General features: G+C 36.9%; 1 protein-coding gene and 1 long non-coding RNA gene across 7 annotated transcripts in view; both read right to left on the bottom strand.

Moving 5' to 3' along the window:
- LOC118170675 overlaps positions 1-2,805 on the bottom strand; it is a 5,693-nt gene extending 2,888 nt beyond the window's left edge. The window contains exon 1 of the long non-coding RNA XR_004752837.1: positions 2,440-2,805. This is a non-coding gene — a long non-coding RNA (uncharacterized LOC118170675). The remainder of the gene's footprint in view (positions 1-2,439) is intronic.
- Positions 1-26,523, bottom strand: part of BRINP3 (BMP/retinoic acid inducible neural specific 3) — a 223,072-nt gene that overhangs the window by 188,548 nt on the left and 8,001 nt on the right. For all 6 annotated transcript variants that reach the window (XM_035333109.1, XM_035333116.1, XM_035333110.1 and 3 more), the window contains one exon: positions 16,934-17,219. In XM_035333109.1, coding sequence (XP_035189000.1) covers positions 16,934-17,169 — 236 coding nt within the window. In that variant the 5' untranslated portion in view covers positions 17,170-17,219. The remainder of the gene's footprint in view (positions 1-16,933; positions 17,220-26,523) is intronic.

Here is a 26,523-nt window from a genome sequence, read left to right as displayed (position 1 = left end):
AAATAAAATAAAATAAAATAAAATAAAATAAAATAAAATAAAATAAATGCAGGAACTAGCATTACATTAAAATGGCAAAAGTGAACCCCATTTGCTTTTCAGGATATTGTTGGATAACCAGAAGGATTGTGTTACTCCATACTTTATCAGATTTTCAACAACAAAATCATCTTGTAACACTGAAAACCTCTGGCAATAGGGTAGAGAGACATACAGAATGAATGTAATCCTTTCACAAATACCAGAAACATGACAAGATTTACACAGTACAAATCATACTAGCACATTAGGGAAGACAGGGAAATCACAGATGTTTATGATAGACAGTAATGTTCTTTCTCTACAATGACAATTTTAGCTTAACAGTATATCAAAATTGGTTGGAAATAGGAATTACTACAGACTACTTAGAAAGAGCCACATAGGGTGTGTCTAATATCCTACCAGCAACAAAATGTCTTCCAAAAGCTGCACATACATACATATTCTCACAGTATTACATCTTTTGAGTAAAATGTTAATTACATCATTGAATTCAGTGAAACTGGTACTTTGGAATATTACTTGGTATGAAAAAATAATGTTCAAACTACTTGCAAAGACTTTTGAGAAATCTAACAAAACAAAACAAAAAATTAGCTCTTAACTTCCATGTATTATAAAGCACTACATGATGATGCAGCGTAGTGCATTTTATAGCATTTGTACCTACTCTATATCAGGTCATTATCATTTCATATTATATTTGGACCAATATAACTGGGACTAAACTTCCCCTCTGATATCTAAATCACCTTCTAATATTTTAGTTTCCTATCCTACAGTATGCTATTCTACATCTAGTCCACAGAACATTAGGATCAGAAATTCCAGCAACCAAAATTAAAAATCATTGGGTACTTTGTTTCCCTCATATCCAGGTTTGAATTGGGACTGGCATTAGGAATTGTATTTACTGATGATTAAAATTGTTCGGGGGGGGGGGGGGGAATCATCTAAAAAACCCATATGTCAGAGACATTTGTAGAGGTGATGGTGATGGGTGAGAAGCCAACTCTTGACAGTCTCTGTTTTCTTGGTTCAAGAAACAAATTTTTGTTTGAAAGTCTGGATTTAGGTTTTCAAATAATTCTTAAAAATGTGAAATTTTCATTTAATTGGACAATGCTTGTCATTAAGATTTTGATGGAAAAGTATTGAAAGCTCTGTAACTAGTGTTCACAAATTTACATCCTGCATTCATTAGTAAACAAAGATCTCATAAATAGTAAATAAGATGTAATCCTCGGACACATTAGTTGTGAAGACAACCATTTGCTTCTGCCTGTGAGGACTGTGACCATTGCTCATTTCACAACATGAGAATTAAATCTCAGTTACACTGTTCCAAATTCCAGCATTTATTATCAGTGATAAAAACCATCTTTCTTTATGTCAGAAAGGAGTTAAAATCCTAATCCTTTTGCAGGGTTAGTCTCAGCATCAACTCGACAGCGGACATGCTTGTATTTTCATATATTTTTATCTGATATGGCTGTCTATTTACAATGAGGATCAACATACCATGTCATAGTCTAAACCCAGAAGTTTCTGTAGTCAGTCAGTTCAGATCCTTTACTGTAATTACAAATGGATTTCTTCATCTGAGATAATGGGTTTTCTATCCCAGCAGGTTAATTTAGTGGCAACTTATTAGTATTTTTGTGTAACACTGTTACAGAATTGATGTGGTCCCTGACTTAAAGGACCTCGGTACTGCCAAAGGGTAAATAATAAGAAAGGGTTTGCCTACTCCATCTGAAATGTCAAATCTTTCATGTTTTTCATGGACTGCTATGTGGTGCTGCTGTTTCACATGGGCACCAATGATGCAGCCAGGAGCAGTTTGGGGAGTGTCAGGAGGGATTACAGAGCCCTGGGAGCAGCAGTAAAGGACTGAGGAGCGCAAGTAGTCTTTTCATCAGTCCTGCTGGTGAAAGGAAAGGGGACTGAAAGGGCCAGTGAAACCTGGCAAATCAACAGATGGTTGCAGGCCTGGTGCCACAGGCAGGGGTTTGGCTACTTAGACTATGGGACTCACTTGGAGAAGCCTGGTCTGATGGGGTCCAACTGTCAGAGAAGGGGAAGAGCATCAGTGGTCATAGGCTGCTTGCCAAGCCGGTGAAGAGGGCTTTAAACTGGAGTTGCTGGGCAAGGGGAACCTCAATCCATCCCACTCGTCTCAGCTTGATGCTAGTATCAGTGACAGATATCCAGATCCCAGAGAAAGGTCACGGGTCAGCAGGAGAGTACCTGAGGGTAGCACAAAGGAATTCCAGCCACTGCAGCCAGTAAGCCAGCTTCATTAGGGGCCCAACTCCAATGTCGCTATGCTAATGCAGTAGGATGGGGAATAAACAAGAGGAGTTAGAGATGTATGCACACCTGCGGGGTTATGACCTCCTTGGCATTACAGAGATGTGGTGGGATGGCTCCCATGGCTGGAGTGTTGGAATGGAAGGATACAGGCTCTTTAGGAAGCACAGGCATGGGAGGCGAGGAGGGGACATCTCCCTCAATGTCAATGAGCAGCTGGAGTGCATGGAGCTCTGCCTGGGAATGGGTGAGGAGCTGACCAAGAGCTGATGGGTCAGGATTAAACGTAAGGCAGGGACAGGGGACATTATAGTGTGGGAGTGCTACAGGCCACCGGATAAAGAAGACCAAGCATAGGAGTTCCTCTATGGACAGACAGAAGCAGACTCACATTCACAAGCCCTGGATCTCATGAGGGACTTCAGCCATCCCAATATCTGTAGGAGAGACAGCACTGCAGGGTCTTTCCTGTTGCTCCATTATCGCTTTTCAGCATTGATTAAAAGGTGTTATCCACTTTAGTGAGAGGAAAATAATTTAATGTTTACTGTTTTGTTGTTTGTGTTTTTTTTGTTTTTTTTTGTTTGTTTGTTTTTTAAATTTGTTTCTATGTTGTGTTTGTTCTTTTTTTTTTTTCATTAAAACAGGAAAAAAATAAAAAAGCAACTGTTTTTAATTCTGGGATTTAGGCTGTTAACCATCTTCCACTAAACATTTTGCTAAGTACCAATAGTTAGGTGAGATGCTCAGTAATACACCACGTGAAATTCTAAAGTGACAAGAAGTATATTGATTAATAGAATTAGTAGAGAAGGAAAACTTTTTGTGTTATCTGATTGCCCAGATGGTGAAAGACACACAGCTTCTCACATTCACTCTTGCATTGATCCTGGTAAGAACAAATAATTCAATTAACATGGTATGGATGGACAGCACAGCAGGGCTTGCTTAGGCAGTCAGGGAGGTTCCTGGAATGCACTGATGACAACTTCCTTCTCCAAGCGATAGAGGATCCAACAATGAGAGGTGCTATGTTGTACCTTATTCTTGCCAACAAGGAGGGACTGGTGGGAAATGTGAAGCTCAAGGGCAGTCTTGGATATAGTGACCATAAAATGGTGTGGCTTAGGATCCTGAAGGCAATGAGGAGGGAGCACAGCAAGCTCACCACCCTGGACTTCAGGAGAGTAGACTTTGTCCTTTTCAGGGTTCTACTCAATAGAGTACCTGGAGGGAAGAGGGACCCAAGAAATCTGGTTAATAGTCAATGATCACCTCCTTCAGACTCAGGAGTGATGCATCCCAGCAAAGAGGAAGCTGGGTAATAATGGCAGGAGGCCTGCAATGAAGAACAAAGAGCTCCTGGCCAAACTCAAGCAGAAAAGGAGGTCTACAGAGGGTGGAAGCAAGGAGAGGTAGCCTGGGATGGATACAGAGAAATTGTCTGAGCAGCCAGGGATCAGGTTAGGAAAGCTAAAGGCCTATTAAAATTAAATGCGGCCAGGGACATCAAGGACAACAAGCAATGCTTCTGTAGGGTAGGTACATTGGTGATAAAATGAAGGGCAGGGAAATTGTGGGCCCCTTCTGGAAGGAAATAGGACACCTGGTTACCAGGTTTATGGAGAAGGTTGAGGTACTCAATGGCTTTTCTGCCTCAGTCTTCACTGACAAGAGCTCTAGCCAAACAGCCCAAGTCCCAGAAGACAAAGGCAGGGACTGGGGAGGATGAAGAACTGCCCACTGTGGAGGAAGATCAGGTTTGAGACCATCTAAGGAACCTGGAAGTCCACAAGTCCATGGATCTGATGAGATGCAACTGCAGGTCCTGAGGTAACTGTCAGATGAAGTTGCTAAGGCACTCTCCATCATCGTTGAGAAGTTGTGGCAGTGTGGTAGAGTTCCCACTGACTGGGAGAGGGGAATCATCACCCCCCTTTTTAAAAAGGAAAAAAAAAAAAAAAAAAAAGGAAGACACGGGGAACTACAGGCCAGTCAGTTTCACCTCTGTAGCCGGTAATATCATGGAGCAGATCTTTCTGGAAATTAGGACACATGGAAAATAAGGAGGTGGTTGGTAACAGCTGACATGGCTTCACTGAGGGAGGATTGTGCTTGATAAATCCTTTGGCCTTCTGCAATGGGGTTACGGCTTTGGAAGGGGACAGGAGAAGAGAAACTGACATCATCTACCTGGAACTGTGCAAACCATTTCATTCTGTCCCCCCCTGACATCTCTGTCTCTAAATTGGAGAGACGTGGATTTGATGGGTGGAGCACTTGGTGTGTAAGGAATTGGCTGGATGATCGCACTCAAAGAGTTGTGATCATCAGCTCAATGTCCAGGTGGAGACCAGTAACAAGTGGCATTCCTCAGGGGTCAGGATTGGTACTAGCACTACTTGACATCAAGCTGTGTGGTGCGGTCAACACCCTGGAGGGAAGGGATTGAAAGCAGCCCTGATGATTGGGATCTGGGGATATTGGTTGATGGAAAGCTCGACATGAGCTGGCAATGTGTGCTTGAAGCCCAGAAAGCCAAATGTGTCCAGGGCTGCATCAAAAGAGGTGTGTCCAGCATATTGAGGGGGGTGGTTCCCCCCCCTCTACTCTGGTCTCATGAGTAGTGCAGAGACCTGGAGCATCATATTCAGCTCTAGGTACCCCAGCACAAGAAGTGATATGATTCTATATGTCCCAGTAGCAATACCACATGTTCTAGTAACAACCTTCTATGAGAAATCAGTAGAATATAATCTGGATTTTACAGGTAATGCCCAAAACTTTAATAATGATGATAACAACAACAATAATAAGCAACCATTACCAAACATGTATCTCCTATATTGTATACGAAGTGTTCCTTTTGCTGTTAGTGCACCATAGGTCATTAGGCAAGATCTAGAGCAAAAATAATGAGCAAGCATTAAACCCATGTTCTGTTTCTCTAGTTCAAATCAATGCTATCTGGAGAAAAAATAGTGAGAACTATGCAAACAAATTAAGTTCTGACAGGGCTGAATGTGAGTGCAAAGGAGTGACCCTCTTATAAATGCCTTAACTGCAAGACATGCTCCAGTTATAACCAGCCATTACTGAGAAGATACAAAGCCACGGGAAAACAAGCTGTACTCACTATGGAACTCAGAAAACAGTGGATTACCTCTAATTACCCTATGGTAATCTTCTCAAATCAAATCTCAAGGCAGAGCTTTCCTCTTGCTAAGTACTCAATAATAGTGCTAGCAGGCCGTCACTCTAGTAGCCTTTCCAAGCCTAGATTTGTTACTATCATTTTCCTTCGTTTTCTGGCTTTAGGAGACATCACTTGCCAGACTAACACCTTCTGAAATTGCTGTTTTGTTAGCACATTTCAGGATGATGTCACATCCAAAAAGAGAAGAAAAGCATAAGCCTTTTTTTCACCAGAGATCGGAAATACAGATCTCACAAGGATAAAACGACCTCACATCCAGTACAAACTGTTTTCAAGCAATGCTATTGACCACAAATCCATCTGATTATGTGTAAATAGACTTCTTTCTATTCCCCACCACCACCTCTCTTATTCCTCACCCTCTCTCTGAAAAGTTCTAGCTGAATTCATAGATACAGCTCTTTAGTTTACTTAACTGAAACTGACCTCTTCCTGATTTTTATTCCAATCACCATGACTGAAACAATACTTTATAAAATAATGTGAATATTTATTCATGCATATTAACCATAAATGAGACCTTCCAATGATTAAAACGGAATTAGAAACTGAAGTAACCTGACCTCAGTTTTTTTTCTGTATAGAAGCTTGAAAAATATCACTTAGTATTAGCATAAATCCCCAATGAAGACTGTTTTAGTGCTGTCAACAATGATATAAAGTCTTACAAAACCACACTTGATTTTGAAATCTCATCTTATGAGAAGATGAGTAGAAGAGAAGTGAAGTTACAGGTAGAAAATCTATGGCATATCAATTTCATATAAACAACTGAGAAGAGAAACAGTGTGAAATACATTAGATTGGTATGTACAAAATTTTGTCTCCCAGTAAACACAGAATACATACAGAGAGGCATGCTTTAAAAGTAGAAACATAATTATTTTAGTTTCATTTGAATTTCCTAGTTCACAAATGTTTTAATCTTAAGTGTTAATTTCTTTAAATCCCAATAAATCACTGCAGTTACAATTCTTTTCTTTAGTTATTGATCATCTGTTGATCTCATTGTCTTGGAAAACTAGCATCACACTCAAAATATTTTTGAACTTTTTGTTGTTTTTACTTTTTTGTTTGTTTTGCTTTGGTTTAATTGGTGGAGTTTTTGTTTGTTTTGTTTATTTATTTGTGTTTTTTTTTTAAGCAGGGTGAGGGCTGTGGGAAATCTGTTTTCTCATAACAGAAAGGATGAATGTCAGGGGAAATAAGAAATTGCACTGCTGCAAGCCTTGATGGTTTTGGTGCCATGGTCATTCATACCCAAATCACATAAAACCTTGATGTCACAACCAGGAAACAAGCACACACTTGCTTGTAATCATCTATGCCAAAGAGACGGCATTAAAAATAGACAGAACCACTTCGTCTTTGGGCAAAATTCTACATAAACAGAAGTATCTTCAGAGTTTACCATATGAGAAACAGTTCTACTGAAAGGAAAATTTCTGTATAATATGATTTGATAGAATAATATGATATAGTAATATATAATTTCATAAACTAATTAAAATATCTTTCAGTCACTATTCAATTGCTGACACTAAAAAGATGTATGTCTAAGATGGAAAGCAGTTCTTGAGGAAATTAGCAATGAAAGAGGTAACTGAACCTTTTAGGAGGCATATGAAAGAACTGATCAGGTTCTAGTTTTTGTGTATTATTCACATGCTGCTAGTCACAAGTTGGGCACATGCTTAGGGACTAAGTTCAGCACAAACTTCTTTCAGATTCCTTTAAAATTAAAAATTACACACAACTGAAATGTTTTTCAAACCTAGATATATTGGCAGACCCTATTGGAGAGTTCATTTTCATAATATGTGTGCATATTTGGAACTACAAGTGAAGTTACAAGTGGAAGATCTATGGCATATCAATTTCACATGAACATATCACACAAAGAATCTGTGGAAAACTGGGAGTTAAATCAAAAGCCTCTACAGCCATGTACATGCATATATATTTCTGTACACACAAAGAAAAGCTATATCCTCTCAAGGCTAATTGACTGTACCCAGAATCATACACAAAATGGGGGCATATATATAGTATATATATATAAGTAGGCAAAGCTGATATTGTTTTTGAGTTCCTAGTAAAATATCCAATTCTACTACTAGCAGTCAGGGTATAGGTTAAAAACCCCTGTTTGTTAAACTTGAAGAACTGTGAAAATATAGTTCAGAATTAGTTCAATTCAATAAATACAAATATTTATTTTAAATGCATCAATTATATTTCACTGAACTTTCAGAATATTTGGTAGAATATTGCTTATGCTTTTGATTTTGAATTATGTTGCTCATATAAGTCAAAACCTGTATATGCCTTTCTCCCTTGAGAAATTAATATTCATTGCTTAAAGCCAGATGGTATCTCTTCAACACATGTGAGACCTGCATACACAACTTCTAAATTGCTAGTGGGCTTATTGTGTGTATTTTGCAGAACTCTCTCTATATACATTAAATTGTCTGATCAGTAAAAATGCCATCTCTTTTCAAACTGCATAATTAAAGTAGGAAATGAGTGTGTCAGAAGATGAATTGAGATATGCAGCCACTAATGACCTTAAGAACACTGTTTTCCATAACAGTCATATTGGTATTCTAGTGATAATCGAGCAACAAGACATTATTTTGAGGTATTGCTTTTCCTTGCAGGGGTTTGTTGGAAGGAATCTTGAGTTACACTACAAAATTTCACAACCAGCATAATGACAAGTAAAACCCATATAATCAATCAGAGCAAGAAAACAACTAAGATTTGAATTCTGAGATACTGACCATGACCTTAAGTCAATGATATCAGAAGAAAATGACAAAAATTCCTAAGTAAGCACATTTGGTGCCAGTTGTTCTTCTATATGGAAAACATACAACTACTCTTCTGCAAAAAGAATCATACTTTCCAGTCTATGCTACTGCCAATACAGAAAATGTTTCTGTGCTGTTCTGTTCTTTTCTCTGTCTAAAAAATTACATGCCACCCATGCAGACTTAAAATGAGGACAAATTCTAATAACAAACAAAATAAAATACTGAAAACTTTAGCCATTCTGTTTGGAGAGTACTGCTGACCTAGCAGCAACAGTGAAAAACAAGAGTAAATGGGTTAAAATGAAAGTATAGATAAATTGTTTCGAGTAATAATAGAAAAGCCTTTAATTTCAGTAAATATCAATAAGCAAAATAAATATTGGTATTTTTTTTCTTTTTTTTTCTTGTTTTTTATGGAAATCATCATTTGAAAGGCTCTACATCTTGAATACCAGTAATAGTACTATCAGGGATATTCAAACAAAAATGAAAAGGAAAGGTAAATGGAAGAACAAAGTCCCATCTAACCAAAAATCATCAAAGAATTAATGATAATGATTTGATTTCATGTCCAAGATCTTGGCAGACTATCCTGCTGACTTAAGAATTATGCTATTATTAGTATTAAACAGCTTTAATACTACCTCAGTTATTGTTTGAAACCATTAAGTCACAGTTTCTATTATCTTAATTTTTTTAAGACAACTTAAATGATTTATGAACTTACTAGCTGAAATGATGATACACCACATCATCTAAATAAATGTTCTTTGTTCTAGGAAAACAAGTCAGTAGGGGGCTTAGTCTAGTAATTATCTTTAAAATATTAGATTTTGAAAGTGGATATATTCTGGAAATGGATTATGATAATGTTCACAAACTCTCCTCCTTATCATTTGATTTTTCTTAGGATCTATGATTAATTACACCAAACAAATAAGAAGAAATACAAAGACTGTCAAAACACAGACTCCTGCAGTGTATTATAAAATAAAATAAAAAATACAGAAAGTAATGCTGGCATCAATATTCTCTTTTGTTGCCAAGTTTAAACACTCTTGTATTCTTGTCAAACAAACTGACTCCTGAGAACCCTCCTCGTCGTGCTGGCTCAGCCAGCACCATTCCCCAGTATCTTATCCAGTGCTAGCACTTGTTTTGAAACCCAGTAATTTAATACTCAGCTAAAAAAATGCAGTGGGATGTTAGGGAGCAGGCCTGATTCTAGGCATTGGCAAAACATCTTGAAGGTATTTGAAGGCTGTAGAATTGGGTTCTGATAAATGTCTTTTTTTTTTTCTGAGAATCCTGTAAGATTCAATAGGAAACCAGTATCTCTTAAAAATATAGTGTTTCTTCAGGGTGTGGTCATGCTCTTGCCTAGACCTTCAAAGACTGACTTAGAGCCAAAGTTGTAGAAAGTGTCAGAAAGTATCAGCTTGACTTCTTATGTGTTCGTTCTTGAGTGAGAAGCTCTTAACCTAGACTATATGACTTCTCTACTGTGATGCCTCATATACAACAGAGATGGAAAAGGAGAGACATTTTGGAAATCAGAACTCCCTACTTCCTCCTGGTTCTTTCTGCTGACCTCTGATGCCCTTACGCTTGTCTCCCTCATGTCTCCTTGGCCACAAGCATCCACAGGAGCTCAGATTCTTTTATCTTTGCTCTTGGAGATAATCTTGCTTTGGGCAAATCTATTTCATAACTGGGATTGTGAAAATGTACTTAAATGCATCCAGTTCTTATCTCCTGCACCTCCTATTTTCATCTGAGGGGTTCCTTAGTCTGCCAGTGCTTTTGTAGGTAGTCCATATGTGGTAGTCATAGGACCATCATTGAAAGACTCCTCTGACTTTGTGAATGTCCATTTGATGTAATCACTAATTCCTTGACATTACTAGAACCAAACTAGATTCCAGATTTAATTCATGTGAAAGCATTTTAAAAACTTTCCTGTGACGTAAATGTAGCTTCTCATTTTAAATTACTTTTTTTTGTGTTTTTTTTTCTTTCTACCTCATCACAAACATGTACCTTCCAGAGAATCCACTTGATAAATAGGCAAGAAACTAATATAATTTTGATAATAGCAATTGCTAGTTGTAAAGCACTGCTGGCTGATATATGTTTAGGCCCTAAAGGTATGACAGAAATGCTTTCCTATGAAAGGGAGATTTGCATTTGAAACAAAGAGCTGGAAATCTAACACTTTTGCAGAACACTGTCTAGATATTGCTAGACCTGGAAATACAGTCATTTAAAGCTTTTATCTTGCTCAAGTATGTACTTATACAAGTAGCTTCAGCAAAGTCAGTTGGTTAAATTTTGACATGTCTTTGTTGTCCTCAACTACCTAGACTAATAGAGGCTGTTAAAGTATATTGCAATCAGAAACAAAACTTAATGATATTTTTCAGATCCATAGATTCTTACAAAATATTGTACACTTTTTATTTTATTTTTCAAAACATTTTTTTTCCTATAAGAAACCACAATTGTTTAATTCTTCAGAAAATAAATTAATGCCTTTTTGTTCTGTATTGCTTGCAATACTGAGGCCACAGTGCTGGATTACAAACTGCAGTGAAAATCTGTCACTTAACTATCCCAGAAATTCTCTTTAAGCTGTTCTTCTCTATTCCCAATCTATGAACCACTGTATTTAAAAAGAGGGCTTTGTACATTCAGTAGATTAAGCCCTTGTAAACCTTCTGAGAATGAAGATACATCTGATTACTGTACCTTTTATCCACCAGGTTGAATGGAAACATCTCTAAAGCAAGCTGACCAATTATGATGGAGGCTAGAACCAATTTACTGATACAGTGAACTTCTGGAATAGGCAGATAGAACAGTTCCTGCTATTTATTTCCTACTGGTATGGCAGTTGTGGAAGATAAACTTGTTTTCTCTTTCATACTTTTACAATCCTAGTTCTCAGCTGCCCAGCAGTGACATTGCATGCAATTCAATGCCCAAGGAAGCAAAGGATCTGAAGAGTTGAAAGCAATGGCTGACCAATTTGAAAGCTACCTCATGCTGTCACCTGATAAAGTCAGAGGTTTCTGACTACAGACCATTTCTTTACTCAACTTCTGCTGTACTAATTTGCCCTCCCCCTCCAATAAATAAATAAATAAATAAATAAACCCTGTTCTATTCCTCTGTAACTACCTCTCTCATCCATTGTGGGTTTTGTATGTTAAGAAAACTGAGGTGCATGGCTGAGACATGAGTTCCCATCCAGTTTCCAAAGAAACGGTCTTATTTAAAAAAGACAATACCTCTGATGCTTCTAGTATCAAATGGGCCCTTCCAAAAAAATATCAATGATAATGGCTTCTAGAGTATGATCAAATATATGCATGAAATAACATCACCAAGAAATGCCACACCATTGTTTCCTTAGATTTTTTTGAAGGGATGACAGAAGCCATCTCTTTTCAGTCCTCCATTTTACTAAACATTTGTATTGGAAGAAACTGTTGAAGACATTTTCTAATTTCTCTCAAAACCCAAAAATTCCTAAGTTATCAGTTGAAAGCAGCCTTGGGCAGAGCACAGGGAAATATCATTCCAGACTATAAAATGGGTATAAAAGTTCAAATCAGGGCATGCTGTTGTGCACACACACAACTGGAGGAAACCAATATTCCTTAATACAAAATGAACTTTAGTTTGATAGCATTACTTTGTAATCATTTTGAGTTGTTCATGGACACAAGCCTTTTTAAAATAACTTCCGAGGGAACATTTCTCAAACCACATAAATATCATTCTGCACAGAGCTACCCAGTACTTTAAGAGATAATTTCTTCTCCCTTTGCAGAATACTGCTGAATAGTATTCTACACTTGTTAGGAACACTTACCTCTACACTTACTAAAACATAGTCCACTATCATAAGCAACGTCTTATAACTTTTCCCACGATTCCTAGGATTTTAAGGTTTTGCAATGTCATTTCTCCCAGAACAATTTTATTCTGAAGATTAGAAACCTTTTTTAAATAGCCAGCCTGGACTTATTTTTAGCCGGTTTATATCAGTTTGGCTTTGTGACAGCTTTTTGTTGAAATAGTTCATATCACTGTATACTATATATATTGTCAGTAATTGTATCCTCTTCCAGCTCTCTCTCTATTTTTATTTTTTTTTTTTCCAAATGTTCCAAAGCTTTCAGACTTGAAAGAAAAAGCCAGGCTTTTCATTTCCCTGATTTTTCAAATATGTTTCAGATTTTAAATCATTTTACTTGAACAAAACTAAACAATATCCCTGAGGACATTTCCTCAGGACCTTATCTGATAGCATAAATACTTCCATATGTTAGTAAAAATTACCTTTTCTGATACAATATATATTCTTTGCATAATTTCACAATCACTCTTTCCATCCTGGTAACATCTTTTCTTGTTTTATTTGCATTTAAATTCCTTTGTCCATGTAGCACAGGATTAAATTCCTCTGTCCATGTAGCACAGGATTCCAATTGTGTATTAAATCATAAAATCAGGTTCTCTTGCTGAAATACTTGCTGTTATTAACAACACAAGACACCTTCCATAAAATAGACACCTTCCATAGACACAGCATTCCCACCAATTTAGCAGTTTTCAGCAGGCAAGCAGATTCTTCCCTGACATTTCTCTTCATAGATTACTGGCCATAAATGCCATCAGAAACTGCAACAATTAAATTTCCTGTAGTAGGATATTTCCTATGAAAAAGTATAGAAATATTACTCCACTACAGATTCACCATAAAGAGTCCACCTTCCCCAACTTATAACAACATTGGTGACATCAGTTGCAATTATGTAGTGTTCTGCAAAACCTGGTTTAAAACATTGTATATTGGTTTAGAACATGTATATTTTGTTTCTTCCATCTCTATCCTGTAACACTGAAAGTTCCTTGAAGAGCTACAGGATCAGCTTGTTTGCCTGTGGACGTAACTGACCTTTAGTATATAGATTAAAGTATGGGTGAGCGTAGATTTTTCTACTGCTACTCTCCCATAATTTATGCATCAGTTGTTTTTCTCAAATGGTTGTTTTATGTACAGAAAGCTAGATAACATACAGCGTAATTTTTTGTGTTTTGTATGCTTAAATTAAGACCACTTATAAGAAATTGGGCTCAATTAATAGATACATTTTCTCAGCACCAACCTTTGACATTATCTTCACAATTTCTAACAAATTCATGGTCAGATGAGCAGTTGTTTATAGTGCTAATACAAAGCAGTGGCTTTTTGACTCACTGGCATACAAGCAGGAGGAAAACAGAAATGCTAGCATAGAGTCCATATATTGATATATTTTCTTAAGTGTTTTAGTCTTGAAACTGGACTCCATCTGTTTTAACTGCAAGCAGATTAAACAATGTAAGAAGTAAAAAAATAAAATAAAATAAAAAATAAAAAAAAAAAAGGGAAAGGAGGCCCTCCTGTCATCACTGTTTGGAGTGGAACCTTTTTTTTTTGGCCATGTGATTCAGATAAGTCAATACAGGCCTGTGTTTTCCCCTCTTTCTTCTCCTTCCTTACCTCTCCATTTTAATCAGGACTGTGTCCCTGTGAGATCATTTTCATTAGGTAAGAGATAGGTGAGGCAATGAACAGACCAATTATACTCCAGATACTTTAGCCTGAGAAAGCTTATAGACAAGCAACAGGAATTAAATTTACAGTGTGTAGTTTGTAACAAGGTCACCATGTTCTGCACTACTTGCTAATGGGACCATATTTTATAAGGGAATTTTGCAGTTAGGTTTGTACTGAGAGAACTAACTAACTAAATAAATAAATAAATAAAAATAAAAAAGGCAGTTTTCTATTTATTCTGGTAGCTTGTGCCTCTTTCCAGCTCATTTGTTGAAGAGAATAAGCAGAAGATAGGAATAAATACAAATGACACTCTCATTGGGTTTGCGTAAATTAAAGTCAATTAAAACCCATGCAGAAATATTAGAGATATGATTACAGATCTAGAAAACCTAACAATGTTTCTGTAATGATGGCTCAGAAGAGAAAAAATCTTAAGGACCTGATTGAAAGAGCTGAAATGAAATACTATTCCATCTTTCATGTTTTTAGCAAGATAATTTTTGTTCATTGTTGACTAAAACAGAATAAGAATAAAATATGCTATCTCAGTCTCTGCATTATTCGCTTTACATTATTGGTCCTGACAGCTAGCTTTTAAAATGCAATAAATACAGGACAATGCTGTTCTGTTTAGACAAGCCACTTCTTAAAGCATATTTCCAAATCACACTTTCTTTTCAAAATATGTTTAATTTCTCTATAATATGGCAAAAGAGCCCACTATAAAATTGACCTGCAACAGAGTGCCCTCTACTGCATGCATTTAGGAAATAAAAATAAAGCAAATTCCTTAAAAATAAAAGCTTTACATACTGAGACCAGCAGATTTCTTACATGGCACTGGACATTGAAATAACGAATGGCATATGCATGTAGGCATATATCACTCTTTCCTTCTAAAGAAATGTATACCACTAGGGAATAATAATTTAAAGCAGGTATAAAATTTGCACAGACTGTTTCATTGTTTTAACTGTAATCAGTATGTGTTGTTCCATGCCAAAATGGTCTGTGTTTATAGGTGAGAGAATTATTAGAGAAGTTGACAATTTGTCCTGCATTGCACCACTGCCACCGCTTTCTCTGCTTCTGGGAAGGATCTATAACAATAAGTATCTCTGCTTATAGATTTGTTTTTTCAGTCCTTATTTCCTCATCTTTTCTCATTTTTTCCCTACTTTCCATTTGCCATTGACTCACGACCATTAAAGTGAACTCTCTTTTTCATTCCATGTCCTTGATAAACCCATTAGGTGTTACTGAGTTAAATCTCTTGCAAATGATTAAGAAGGTATTTCACCACTGTTGCCTCAAAAGACTGAAAACTGACAGGTTACAAATATATAATGGAAGTGATTCTATTGCCAGGCACAAATTGTCAAGCAGATCTATACTTTTGAAGTCTTCCCCTGTTTTTTCCCTATTTTCCTCAGTCAGTCTGACTTAGACCAGACTGTTGCTGAGGTTTATGCTGGAACAGAAACTTTAATGTCTTTATTGATGATTTGGATGAGGGAATTGAGTGCACTCTCAGTAAGTTTGCAGATGACACCAAGTTGAGGGGAAGTATCAATCTGCCGGAGGGTAGGAAGGCCCTGCAGAGGGACCTGGACAGGTTGGGTGGATGGGCAGAAGCCAATGGGATGAGGTTCAACATGGCTAAGTTCCAGGTCCTGCACTTTGGCCACAAAAACCCCATGCAATGCTACAGGCTTGGGCCAGAGTGGCTGGAAAGCTGTGCAGAGGAAAAGGATCTGGGGGTGATGGTCAATGCTCACTGGAGCATGAGCCGGCAGTGTGCCCAGGGGGCCAAGAAGGCCAATGCCCTGGCTCATATCAGGAATAGTGCAGCCAGCAGGGCCAGGGAGGTGGTCGTCCCCCTGTACTCTGCTCTGGTGAGGCCGCACCTTGAGTACTGTGTTCAGCTTTGGGGCCCTCACTACGGGAAGGACGTTGAGGCCCTAGAACATGTCCAGAGAAGGGCTACAAAGCTGGTGGAGGGCCTAGAACACAAGTCCTGTGAGAAGCAGCTGAGGGAACCTCTCTGCACCTACCTGAAAGGAAGGTATGGGGAGCTGGGGTTGGCCTCTTCTTGCAGATAACCAGTGATAGAACTAGACGGAATGGCCTCAAGTTGCATCAGGGAAGGTTTAAGCTGGAAATTATGAGCCATTTCTTCTCAGAAAGAGCAGCCAGGCATTGGAACAAGATGCCCAGGGAGGTGGTGGAGTCACTGTTCCTGGGGGTGTTTAAGGAAAGGTTGGATATGGTGCTTAGGGACATGGTTTAGTGAGTGATATTGGTGGTAGGGTGATAGTTGGACCAGATAATCTTGGAGGTCTTTTCCAACCTTAATGATTCTATGAACTTCCATTAAAATTAACAGGGACTCTTAGACCTCAGTCCCTCAGGGATAAGAAAGCTACATCTTTAAACACATGAATAAACTAATGTAAAATCTTTTGAGTTACTTTTGAAATGCCCTTATTTTTACAGTGAAGCCTATGCTTTGCCAGCGGTGTCTTTGAAGCCACAATTTCATTTGTAAAGTATCAGTTTACGTCTTGATTAACAGCACTGAAAGCAATTAAACTGGATCTTTCTTCATGAACAAGGGTGTCCCAGAGTAACCCCAGAAAAGGTGATTGAATGCCTTAGGACATTTTTGAGTACGTCACTAGGCTGTCAGACTAGAGATAGGTAGTAAACAATGCTTTCAAAAGCAATATTATCAATTAGCAAAATTTCTTTAAAGAGAATAGAAACAATACAAGCAAGCATTTCCATAGCGTGCAGTGCATATATGGACTTGAATATATGAATTTTGTGTCTACGGACATGTAAAACTTTCATTTAAGGAAACCCTTGTTGATAATTTACAGCTTCTAAGGATGATATCTCTGTAATTGCTTTCCCTTTGCTTCATACCTGTAAATCTTGTATCTTGTGCTAAATCCCTGACGACTTCTGTCCACAAAATCTGTGTATTCCTGTGAGCGATGGAAGGGTCCCTTATCAGAGAGGAGCCAGTCGAAGGGGCTTGTGGCATGCTGATCCGAAACAGCAGCAACCGCTAAAACCCAGCAATGAAGACTCAGTGCTATCCACTCCCATAGAGCCATCAGAGAGAACAATTCAGCACCAGCACTGCATCGCCATATCATGCTTCCACTGGGGACTTAGAGCCTTCATTCTCTTAGCTTTCCCTCAACACCTAGACAAAATACACAGTCAATTAGATAAGCACACACTAGTCATCCCTTGGAAGTAGAAACAAGTTTCCTTTCTTTCAGCTTAAAGAGATAGTGGCATCTACTTTATTACATTTTACATTAGCATAAACCCCACTAGGCTAGTTAACAGTGGAGTGTTTGAATACTTCAAATGCTGTGAAACTAACGTCTTCATTAACATCATCAGTGATATTCACTGTTGAAAGGAAATCTTAACAAATTTTCAGGGGAGGGATTGTCGTTTTTTTCTTTTTTCTTTTTTTCTAAATAATGCTGATCAATAATGAAAAATATACAAGAGAATTATTGCCTGTTAGCATCAGTACAAAAGCATTCAAAAATATCTATAAATAAGGTCTCAGTTCATCTACTGGACAGAAAACAGGTGAGATCCAGAAGACACAGCCTGCTTTTTTTTTCTTTTTTTTTTTTTTTTGTCCTTGGAAAAGTCACTTAATGGCTTGCCTTCACTACAAACTTAGTTAATAGAATCGAGTTATTCTCTTCAAACTAGCATAACGGGACAAAGAGTGACTATGCCGTTCAGTAGTTCTGGAGCCGCACAGAGCGATGAGTTCAATGAACTATTCAGGCTCCAGGTGCCATAGTTTTAAGTATCCCTAATAGCAGCACTTGACTGGCAGTCCAATTCACTCCAATTGAATAGATCAACATAGAAACACTATTTAAATTGAGCCTAAAGAATTGTTTGGATGTCCAGTTAAAAATCAAGAATCGGTCATAGCATCAATTCAGTGAAGACAAGCCAGTTTCTTTCTCAGTCCCGTAACTGTGAACTGGAATAATGATTTGGTATCCTGTTCAGATTTTGTGAAAACATCTATTCAGGAGCATGAAGTTCTCAGAAATACTGAAATATATGGAAACATTCAGTTTTAATTTTCAGTCTTAGGTAAAACTGCACAGAATTAATCAAAATATGTTAATGTGAGGGCCTTCATAGGGCCTTCATATTTCTAGCTGATGAAACAATGTTAACACATTCATGAAAAACAATTTTTAATTCACAGTCAAATAAAACAGCACTTATTATGACACTTTTACATTACACTTGCTATGATTTTTTATTTTTTTTTTACTTGGCAGGAACATTTTCTTTTCCATCAGTAATTTAATTTGCAAGTGTATCCCAAACGAAGGATGCTTCCAACAGAACCATACTGCAACTACAGTCTTTACCGTTCAGTCATTATAATGGAAATGATGTAGCTGAATAAATACACTCTTCTCATATTTTCTAGACATTAATATTTGAAAGAGTGTTCAGTATAGGTTATAAGTATATCTGCTGCAAGATGTTAACTGCCTCCAGAAAAGAACAGAAGTTCATATGAATCAACAGGAATTTGCAGCTTGAGAATGGAATAATTGTCTATACAACCAGAGAAGGTTTATTGTCTTCTTAGGCATAAATGTAACATGATTTGGACCTATTGTGCAACCATTAAATGTGTAAGTAATCTCACTGAAAAAAAGACTAGTCATCTATTTCATGCTGAGCACTTGCCAAAGCACGGAGCTGAAATCATGATTGTTTATGATCACAAAACACAGATTGCATTAATTTTATATATCTTTTTGAAATGAGATTCCAGGACGTTGCAGCAAAGAACTCTCAAATTTTTATTTATATTTTCAAGCAATCATTTACATGCAATCATTTACAAACAATCATTTACAAGCAATCATCAGATCTGTGTATACTATATGAAGTTTTAGTCTTATCTCTAGATCAGTGTTTTTATCTTTTGCAGATTGAAGTTCATGTATGTGAAGTTACACTGCTGTGTAAACTTCATGACATCGAAGAACAAGCATGCATAGATCTGAAGCAAAGCAGGAAATAAATTGTTTACTCTCCTGACCCATAAAAGCCATTGAAATTATTCAGGTGCCATTTCCAGGTAAGAATTATCTCAGTATGAATGAAGAAGTTAGTCACTTCCAGACAGGCCAGATGAGTTTTTGCATCACAAGAGTTAAAATGCACAAATACTACTCTCCCTCTCCTTCCCACAAATATATTCCTATAATCAGAAAGAAATATATTGCACAGCAAACTCACCCCCTCCCTCGTCTTCTTAATAGACTACGAAGTCCTGGGCTTAATTTCTTTACATTATGCAAGGTTATAAAGGACATGATGATAATTTTAATTTTTACATCCAATGCTGTTATAAAATTGCAAGCGAAGACATAATTTCCCGTTAATTAATTTCTTAAATTATATTTTCTTTTGGAAAAAAAAAAAAAATATATATATATATATAATGGTTTAAATTAAGAGATAGGAGTTTACTCTTTTGGGTACTTACTAACACCAAAGTGTTTCAGAGCATTAAACTGTAATGATGACTAACTGAGCCCCTTTTGTATTTAAAATGTTAATAGTAAGACTAGAAAATGAATTACTTTGTATATGTATCATCTTCCTACATCCAGACAAAATACACACTTCGAGAGGAATAGTGAAGTGCCTTGCTCTATACTATGCTTAATGTTGCACCTCAGGGCATGTCATAAATTTACCACTGGCAAAACATCTTTAGAGAAAGTGTGTAGTTACAGGGCAAAACAACTTTAGAGAACCTGTGTAGTTGCAGAAGAAAATAACCTCTTTGTTTTAAAAATATGAAAATATTTTGCAAAAACATGTAAATATACAGCTAGTCTTTAGGGAGTGTAAAACAATGTGTACATTTCTGATACTTATCTATTTGTATATACTCTTCAGTCACTGCAGAAACAATCTGTATATCATTAATTCCCATAATATCCTTGAGAAGTAAACTTTTACCTCCATTTAACAAATAAGGAACTGAAGCATGCAAAGAACAAGAATTTTATAAGCTGGCAAAAATATTTAAATATGTATTTCCTATTAAAAGATAACTTAGAAAATCCCAGCCTAAGGAATTTTCCTAAGGTTACATTGTGAAAAATATCTCGATGTTTTAAATACTCAAATTCTCTAATAAATGCAAATACACTAAAAACAATTTTCAAAGGCTGTTATAGGCATGTGGAACATACAAAGGTTTAAGTTAGAACAGCCAGCACAGAACTCCAGGGAAGAACAATCTGAATTAAATTTGTGGTAGAGCACCTGCTGTTTTCAGGGTGGGATGTGAGAACTGAAAAATAAATGAACACCTGTTAAGTAACTGAGTTGGTGTATTTTAAAGGAGAGAAGACACTCTGTAAAGAAGACACTTCAAACAAAACTGGCTTATCAACATGCTGCCTCTTTAAAGTGCTAACTTAGAGGATAATTATCAGGTATAGGTGCACAGCAAAATTACATTCTGCTATCCCCAGGGTTTCACCCAGCTACCACTTGCAAATGCTAATAAGTCTTCAGCCTTTCCTCTTCTAAATTCTGAGGTTACATTGAGTTCAAGAAGCATAATGGGCTAAATTCTTCTTTAGAAATCCGTTGGAAATCTATTGTCCTCACTGGCGTTAATGCAGAATGAATTTGACTCATGGAATGAGTCATGAATTTGACTTCTGGAAATACCATAGCAAAGCCTTAGCTTTCATGAAAATGTAAAGGGTTCTGTAGAGTGGTAAAATCTGTGCAAGTATATCAGCTGAAAATATAGTACTGGCAAGTGCAAAACAAACTTGACCACTGGGACAAATTTCATCAAGCTTCAGCTTTGAGCAAGACAAGAAGTCTGTAATCTTTTTGTTATGTACTTTAGGGTAAAACCCAGCAAATTTGTCTTTTTTCTCAGGGAAATATTTTTTTAAATATTAAAAATTATATATAGTTGCACAGTGGTAATTTATAAACCCACTAAGCTACTGTACCTAAAATAGTATAAAATTGAAGTGTTTACTTGATTTCTGAGTTGAGGTCTCTTGTGTAAAGAACATTAATTGATAAATCATGCATACTAAGATATACAGAATAATATGGGGCAAACCAGATGCATGGACAGCAATGTTCAAGGAAAAAAAAAAAAAAAAAAAAAAAAAGTCAGGAAATTTAAAATCTGGAAGTGTGGTATCCTCACTGCATAAAACTCACTGTTTTGTTTTGTTTTGTTTTCTTAGTTTTTGTAAGAGATAAGAATTGTGTATAAAACAGATGTGCTAAAAGTAGAGATATATCTCCTAAGTAGATCACTGTCAACTGGGTCATCAGTGGAGCAACGATGTATAGCTAATAAGGAGTGAGTAAAGTTGAGAGTAGCTATCATCAGTGGCTTTTGGGGGCCATGTTTTAACCTGCAGTTCTCAAGGCTCATAATAAAATAACTCTACATTAAATGGACAATTTTAATAACATGGGGGGTGTTTTGTTTATTTTGTTGTTATTTGTTTGTTTTTACAATATTTCACTTTACTTTGCAAGTCTGAGAGATGCAGAACTCAGAAAAAAATACTTAATTTTCTTTGAACAAACCAAAATAATAACTGATAAATACATTTCCCTTTAAAAACAACAACAAATCTCTGAGTCTCAGGGATTCCTCTTATTTGCTAGAACACTATATTCACCACTTTATGTCCCTGTGCTTCCACTTCGTCATCTGAAATGTGAGGATGAGAGATGATCATGTTGTCCTCAACATTTGGCATGTCAACAATGTTAAAAGAATGAGACCTGGAGATGAATCTGTTCTCAAAATTCTCATACAGTCCAGTGTAAATGAAACAGTCATGAAGCTGATGATGTGCCGTGGAAGAAAAGAGCAGAAAGAACTGGAATCAATATGGATTACAGAGAAGGAGGGAAAAGCAGAGAGCTAAAGTGCATGTCCCTTGTGCTATGCTCTACTCTCAGCCATCACACGGATTTTGTTCTTCAAACAGACATATTCAAATCCATAGAATAAAATCTCCAAAGCTAAACTTTCTGAATAGCAAAAAGACACATGAACCACTAAAAGGCTGACACAGTAACAACAAAGGAAGGATGTAAGTCTGGAAGTACAAGATACAACAGAACAGAGTCTGGGAAATTGAAGGATGCCTGCCACCCAATACACATGGGCTTCAAGATATAGCTGGTGCCATTATGCAAGGAGTACGTATTTGTCAACAGATGATTTTCAGTAAGGGGATCTGAATCAGCTTGTTCTCTGTTGTTCTTCAATTAAGACTCAAAAGCAGACATGTTGGTGTATCTGAAAGGAGAGAATAATTCTACACCTAACATCTTTAGGTGAATTTTATATTTCCAGGCTTAAAAATAAGTGGGATCCTCATATCAGTTCCTGCTGTTTGCTTTGACTACATGCACCCTCTTAACAACTCATTTTCTTTGCTCAGAGCTTCATCCATTGCTGTATTTCATCTTTCTTCTCTCTTCTGTATGTGACAAGGACTAGACACCAGTAACTATGTCCCCAAAAGCTGAAACAAAGAACAAATTGGACATCTGACCCCCCTTTTCCCCCCTCCTTCTTTTTTTTTTTTTTTTTTTTGGCATGGGTGGAAGGGTGTTGTGGGGGGGGAATCTACCAAAACCCTGCCATGTAAGCCCAATACAAACCCCACAATTTGTTCTTTACCCCTGCCATCAGAGAAGAGGAGAAAAATTAAAACACACCCACAAAAAGGTGAGTTTATATCATCCTGATTTCTGCAGCCATCATTGGCTCTGTTTGGAACACGTTTTGATTGTCAAGGGTTGCATGGTTTCAGCTATGACCAACAAAAAGTGCCTTGGTGTTTGCTCTGTATGAGAAGGATTTCACCCCTGCAAATGTCTGTGAGTCTTTAATTGGATGTGCTTTTTATTATATCTCTGTACAGCTAGTGCCAGTCTCTTTAGTCCTTGAAGTAGTACACATTAGCTGTCAGGTATGCTGAGGTAATTGTTTTAATGCCTGATATTTGTAACATACTTCATTTTACATTTGCTGTCCAGATCATGATGTCTAAATTCCCTCAGGTGCTTTTTCAATCTGTTAATCTAAGTCATCCTTCTGTGCAAACTAGTCTTAACATGTTTTATCTGACAAAAGAGGCCAACATCCCCAAACTGCATTTTCAAGTTTTCTACCTTAACAAGAGAGTCTGCTCCTCTCATGAGCATGCTGTGGAGAAGTTAGCTGTCAGTGCCCTGAGTGCATGAATGGCTTCACCTGGGGACTCCACCAATCTTTTGGGATTCCTAGACCTTCAGTCCCTGCCTGGGTGATGCTGGTTTGCCTGTTCCTGCCCTGGTCCCTGCAATATTATTTGGACTCACAGCTGGACCTTGGAACTAGCTGCACCCATCCATGACTGACAGTCATCAGGCCACTGACAGACCCCTGTGACCATCAGCCCCATGGGGCCATGCTACCACTGAGGCCTGCATCTGCCTGCGTTGTGGCTTGGCTCCTTGCTTAGATGCAGACTCTGGCTCTTTAGCCTTTTTCCTGTGGTCACAAACCAGGAGGAGCAGCTCTTCTCTACTGTGTAAAGACGCGGCACAATGCATGATTTATGAAAGAAAGTGAGGCATCTGTATGCCTCGAACACATGAATTGTGTAGGTTATAAAACAGAGAGAAATTTACCCACTCTTCATAGTATCTCAGTTCCTCATCTTTAGATGAGGGTTACTGCCTACGTCCTTGGGAAGATGAAATCCATCAGTCACACAAGGAGCTACAAAGATGTTAAATCCTGAGACATCTAAGCAGGATCCTGCTTGACCCCTAGGTATCAGACACCCAGGGTGCCATGAAGGCACAGTAAAACCTGCTGCTTTGAGAGCTTTATGCCTACTCCAGACTGAATTACTATATCCATAAAAATTATTAAGCCTTTATGTTTCCAAGTTCATGAATGTACATGGACTGTCCCATGTACAAAAAATATTTACATGTAGTACTGTACATGATATTTCAGTCTTGTCACATCTCTATCACATAAGTTATTCTAAGCATTCTTCCAAACTTCCAAAAAAAAATATCTTAAAACATCTGATGGTATGAAAAAGTGAGAATGGAAACAGCACAAGATCTCTGAAAAAGTTTGAAATCTGTTATACAGGAAAAGGACAGGAAGAGTTTCTGGCACAGTATTTCCTCAGGTACATACTGATGTGTATCACTATGACACCATTTTGCACCCTGGAGTATTCATGTTCACAGAAAATCCTAACAGGAAACAAATATTTAGAAACTTGTGTTCCAATTAATTGCAATTTTTAAAACTTAATGTTTAACCTAAAATGTTCAGTGTCATGTACTACAACAATCTTGTTGGATGTATTTTAATGGTGATTAAGTAGGTCCTTAGTATGCCTTCTAAAATGGAAGGAAGCAGATATTTATTTACAGGCTGCACACTAAGACCAACCCTAATATAACTGTTGATTGCAAAAGGACTCATTAAGTTAAAAAGAGATGGGTTGAGAGGAAATTTTGTTCATCAACAGTTTGTTGAGCTGAAAAAAAAATCACTTTAGAGGGAATGGAAACTGCTTGGTGCAAACTTATATTGAATTCTCCCTCTGAGGGAGGGGAGGGGCGGGGGGGGTGGGAAGGGAAGGGAAGGGAAGGGAAAACAAAAGTTTTTTTGAAGCTCTAGCACTGTTTATAAAATGATGAAGGAAAAAAAAATATGGAATGTAGCTCTTCTCTGGTTTTAGGAAGAGAGAAAAAATTTTGATTGAATATAGCAAGGATGTATATACAAAATTCAGCTGATGGCCTAGTTTCATGTACTTCCAGTCCATCAGACAATATCTAACCAAATTCATAATTCTGTTCCTGTTTCAAATTTTCATAATAAAAATCATGGGTTTGGGATTTCTAAAAATGAATTTATCAGTTTAGGTGTTTTAGTTCAAGTAGTAGAATATTGCCCTGTAATTTTAGAAAGTGATATCTGATTAAAAACTTACACTCCTCTTGATTTTATTTTTTCATGTGAAAATGAGTCACTACAGTTTAGACCAATAGCTAGAAATAATCTCCATAATGATCTAAAAGCATGACATTTTTCTTTCACTGCATTTCTGGATATATTTCAATAGGAATTGACAATTTTTTGTACTTTGTTTCTTGGTGTTGATATCTAATAGAATGATAATGTTTTTGCTCTGCTCTTCTATTATGTCTTTCAGACAACGGTGCTCCATATTTTACAGATGATTTCACAGACGGTGGAGCTGATTGTAAATGGATGGTTTCATCTCCTTTCAGATTCCCAGGTTTCAGCCCATTTATCCTAGCAGAAAAAAATAGACTTATACCATGACTGCCCTATCAGAGGAAAAAAAAAAAAAAAAAAAAAAACACTTGTAACCTGTTGTGCATGCTGCCTACTGCCTACACAGGACTCATAGAGGATTCAATAAACTGTAGTTCCATGTCTGATCCTACCATAAACTGTTACATGACTTTGCATAAGTCCCGTTGCCTCATCATTTTAAGCCTGTAACTAGTATATGGGAAATAGCCAGATCCTCTTAAATGTTCGTGTTATAGCTATTAATTTTTTATAGTAAGAGTAGGGACTTTATGGCTGACTGAACAAAGATTCAAGCTTCAGCAAGTCATTCTGGACTTAATTGCATCTCAGGATGGATAATACACAAGACTTGGTTGTAAAAGTAATAATTATGTCATATACTGGGCAGCTTGCTATCTCATACAAATGTATCGCTGAAGCTTTCTCTTAGGTCTAGTTCCTAAGAATGATTGTGATTCATTAATTTTATCTGGAAAAAAAATTATTCTTTGACACCTTTTTGACAAATTTAGAAGAAACTACAAAATTGTGTGTTAAAAGATGCCTTTCTTGAGGACATCATTATACAAGGAGAGAAAGTCTGGGTTTTACACTTTCATCACAAATTACAATCTCTCAACTATTTTAATTTAGCTATGTGATAAACTAAAACCATGGTAGCACAAAATTATCACTATTTCTTTATGCAGCTGATAGAAAAGCACATTCTGAGCTAGTAGAAAGATTCTAAGCTAATGCTGAAAAGCTTTAAACCTTGTTAGTATCTTTTCAGTGCAGAACAGAAGACATTGACCATGTTTCTTATTAGAGATTACACATCAGTGTAGTCCTCTATATACGAGGAATATAGGATGTCTTTATTACAGCCTCTTCATTTATTTTCTTTATTTTCTTTTCCTTTTCTTTTTTTCTCTTTCTTTTTTCTCTTCTTTTCTTTTCTTTTCTTTTCTTTTCTTTTCTTTTTTCTTTTCTTTTCTTTTCTTTTCTTTTCTTTTCTTTTCTTTTCTTTTCTTTTCTTTTCTTTTCTTTTCTTTTCTTTTTTCTTCTCTTCTCTTCTCTT

The sequence above is a fragment of the Oxyura jamaicensis genome, chromosome 8 (assembly GCF_011077185.1).
Source record: "Oxyura jamaicensis isolate SHBP4307 breed ruddy duck chromosome 8, BPBGC_Ojam_1.0, whole genome shotgun sequence".
Taxonomy (NCBI): Eukaryota; Metazoa; Chordata; class Aves; order Anseriformes; family Anatidae; genus Oxyura; species Oxyura jamaicensis.
Note: the sequence above shows the minus strand (reverse complement) of the source record. Positions and strands in the feature narration are given on the sequence as shown.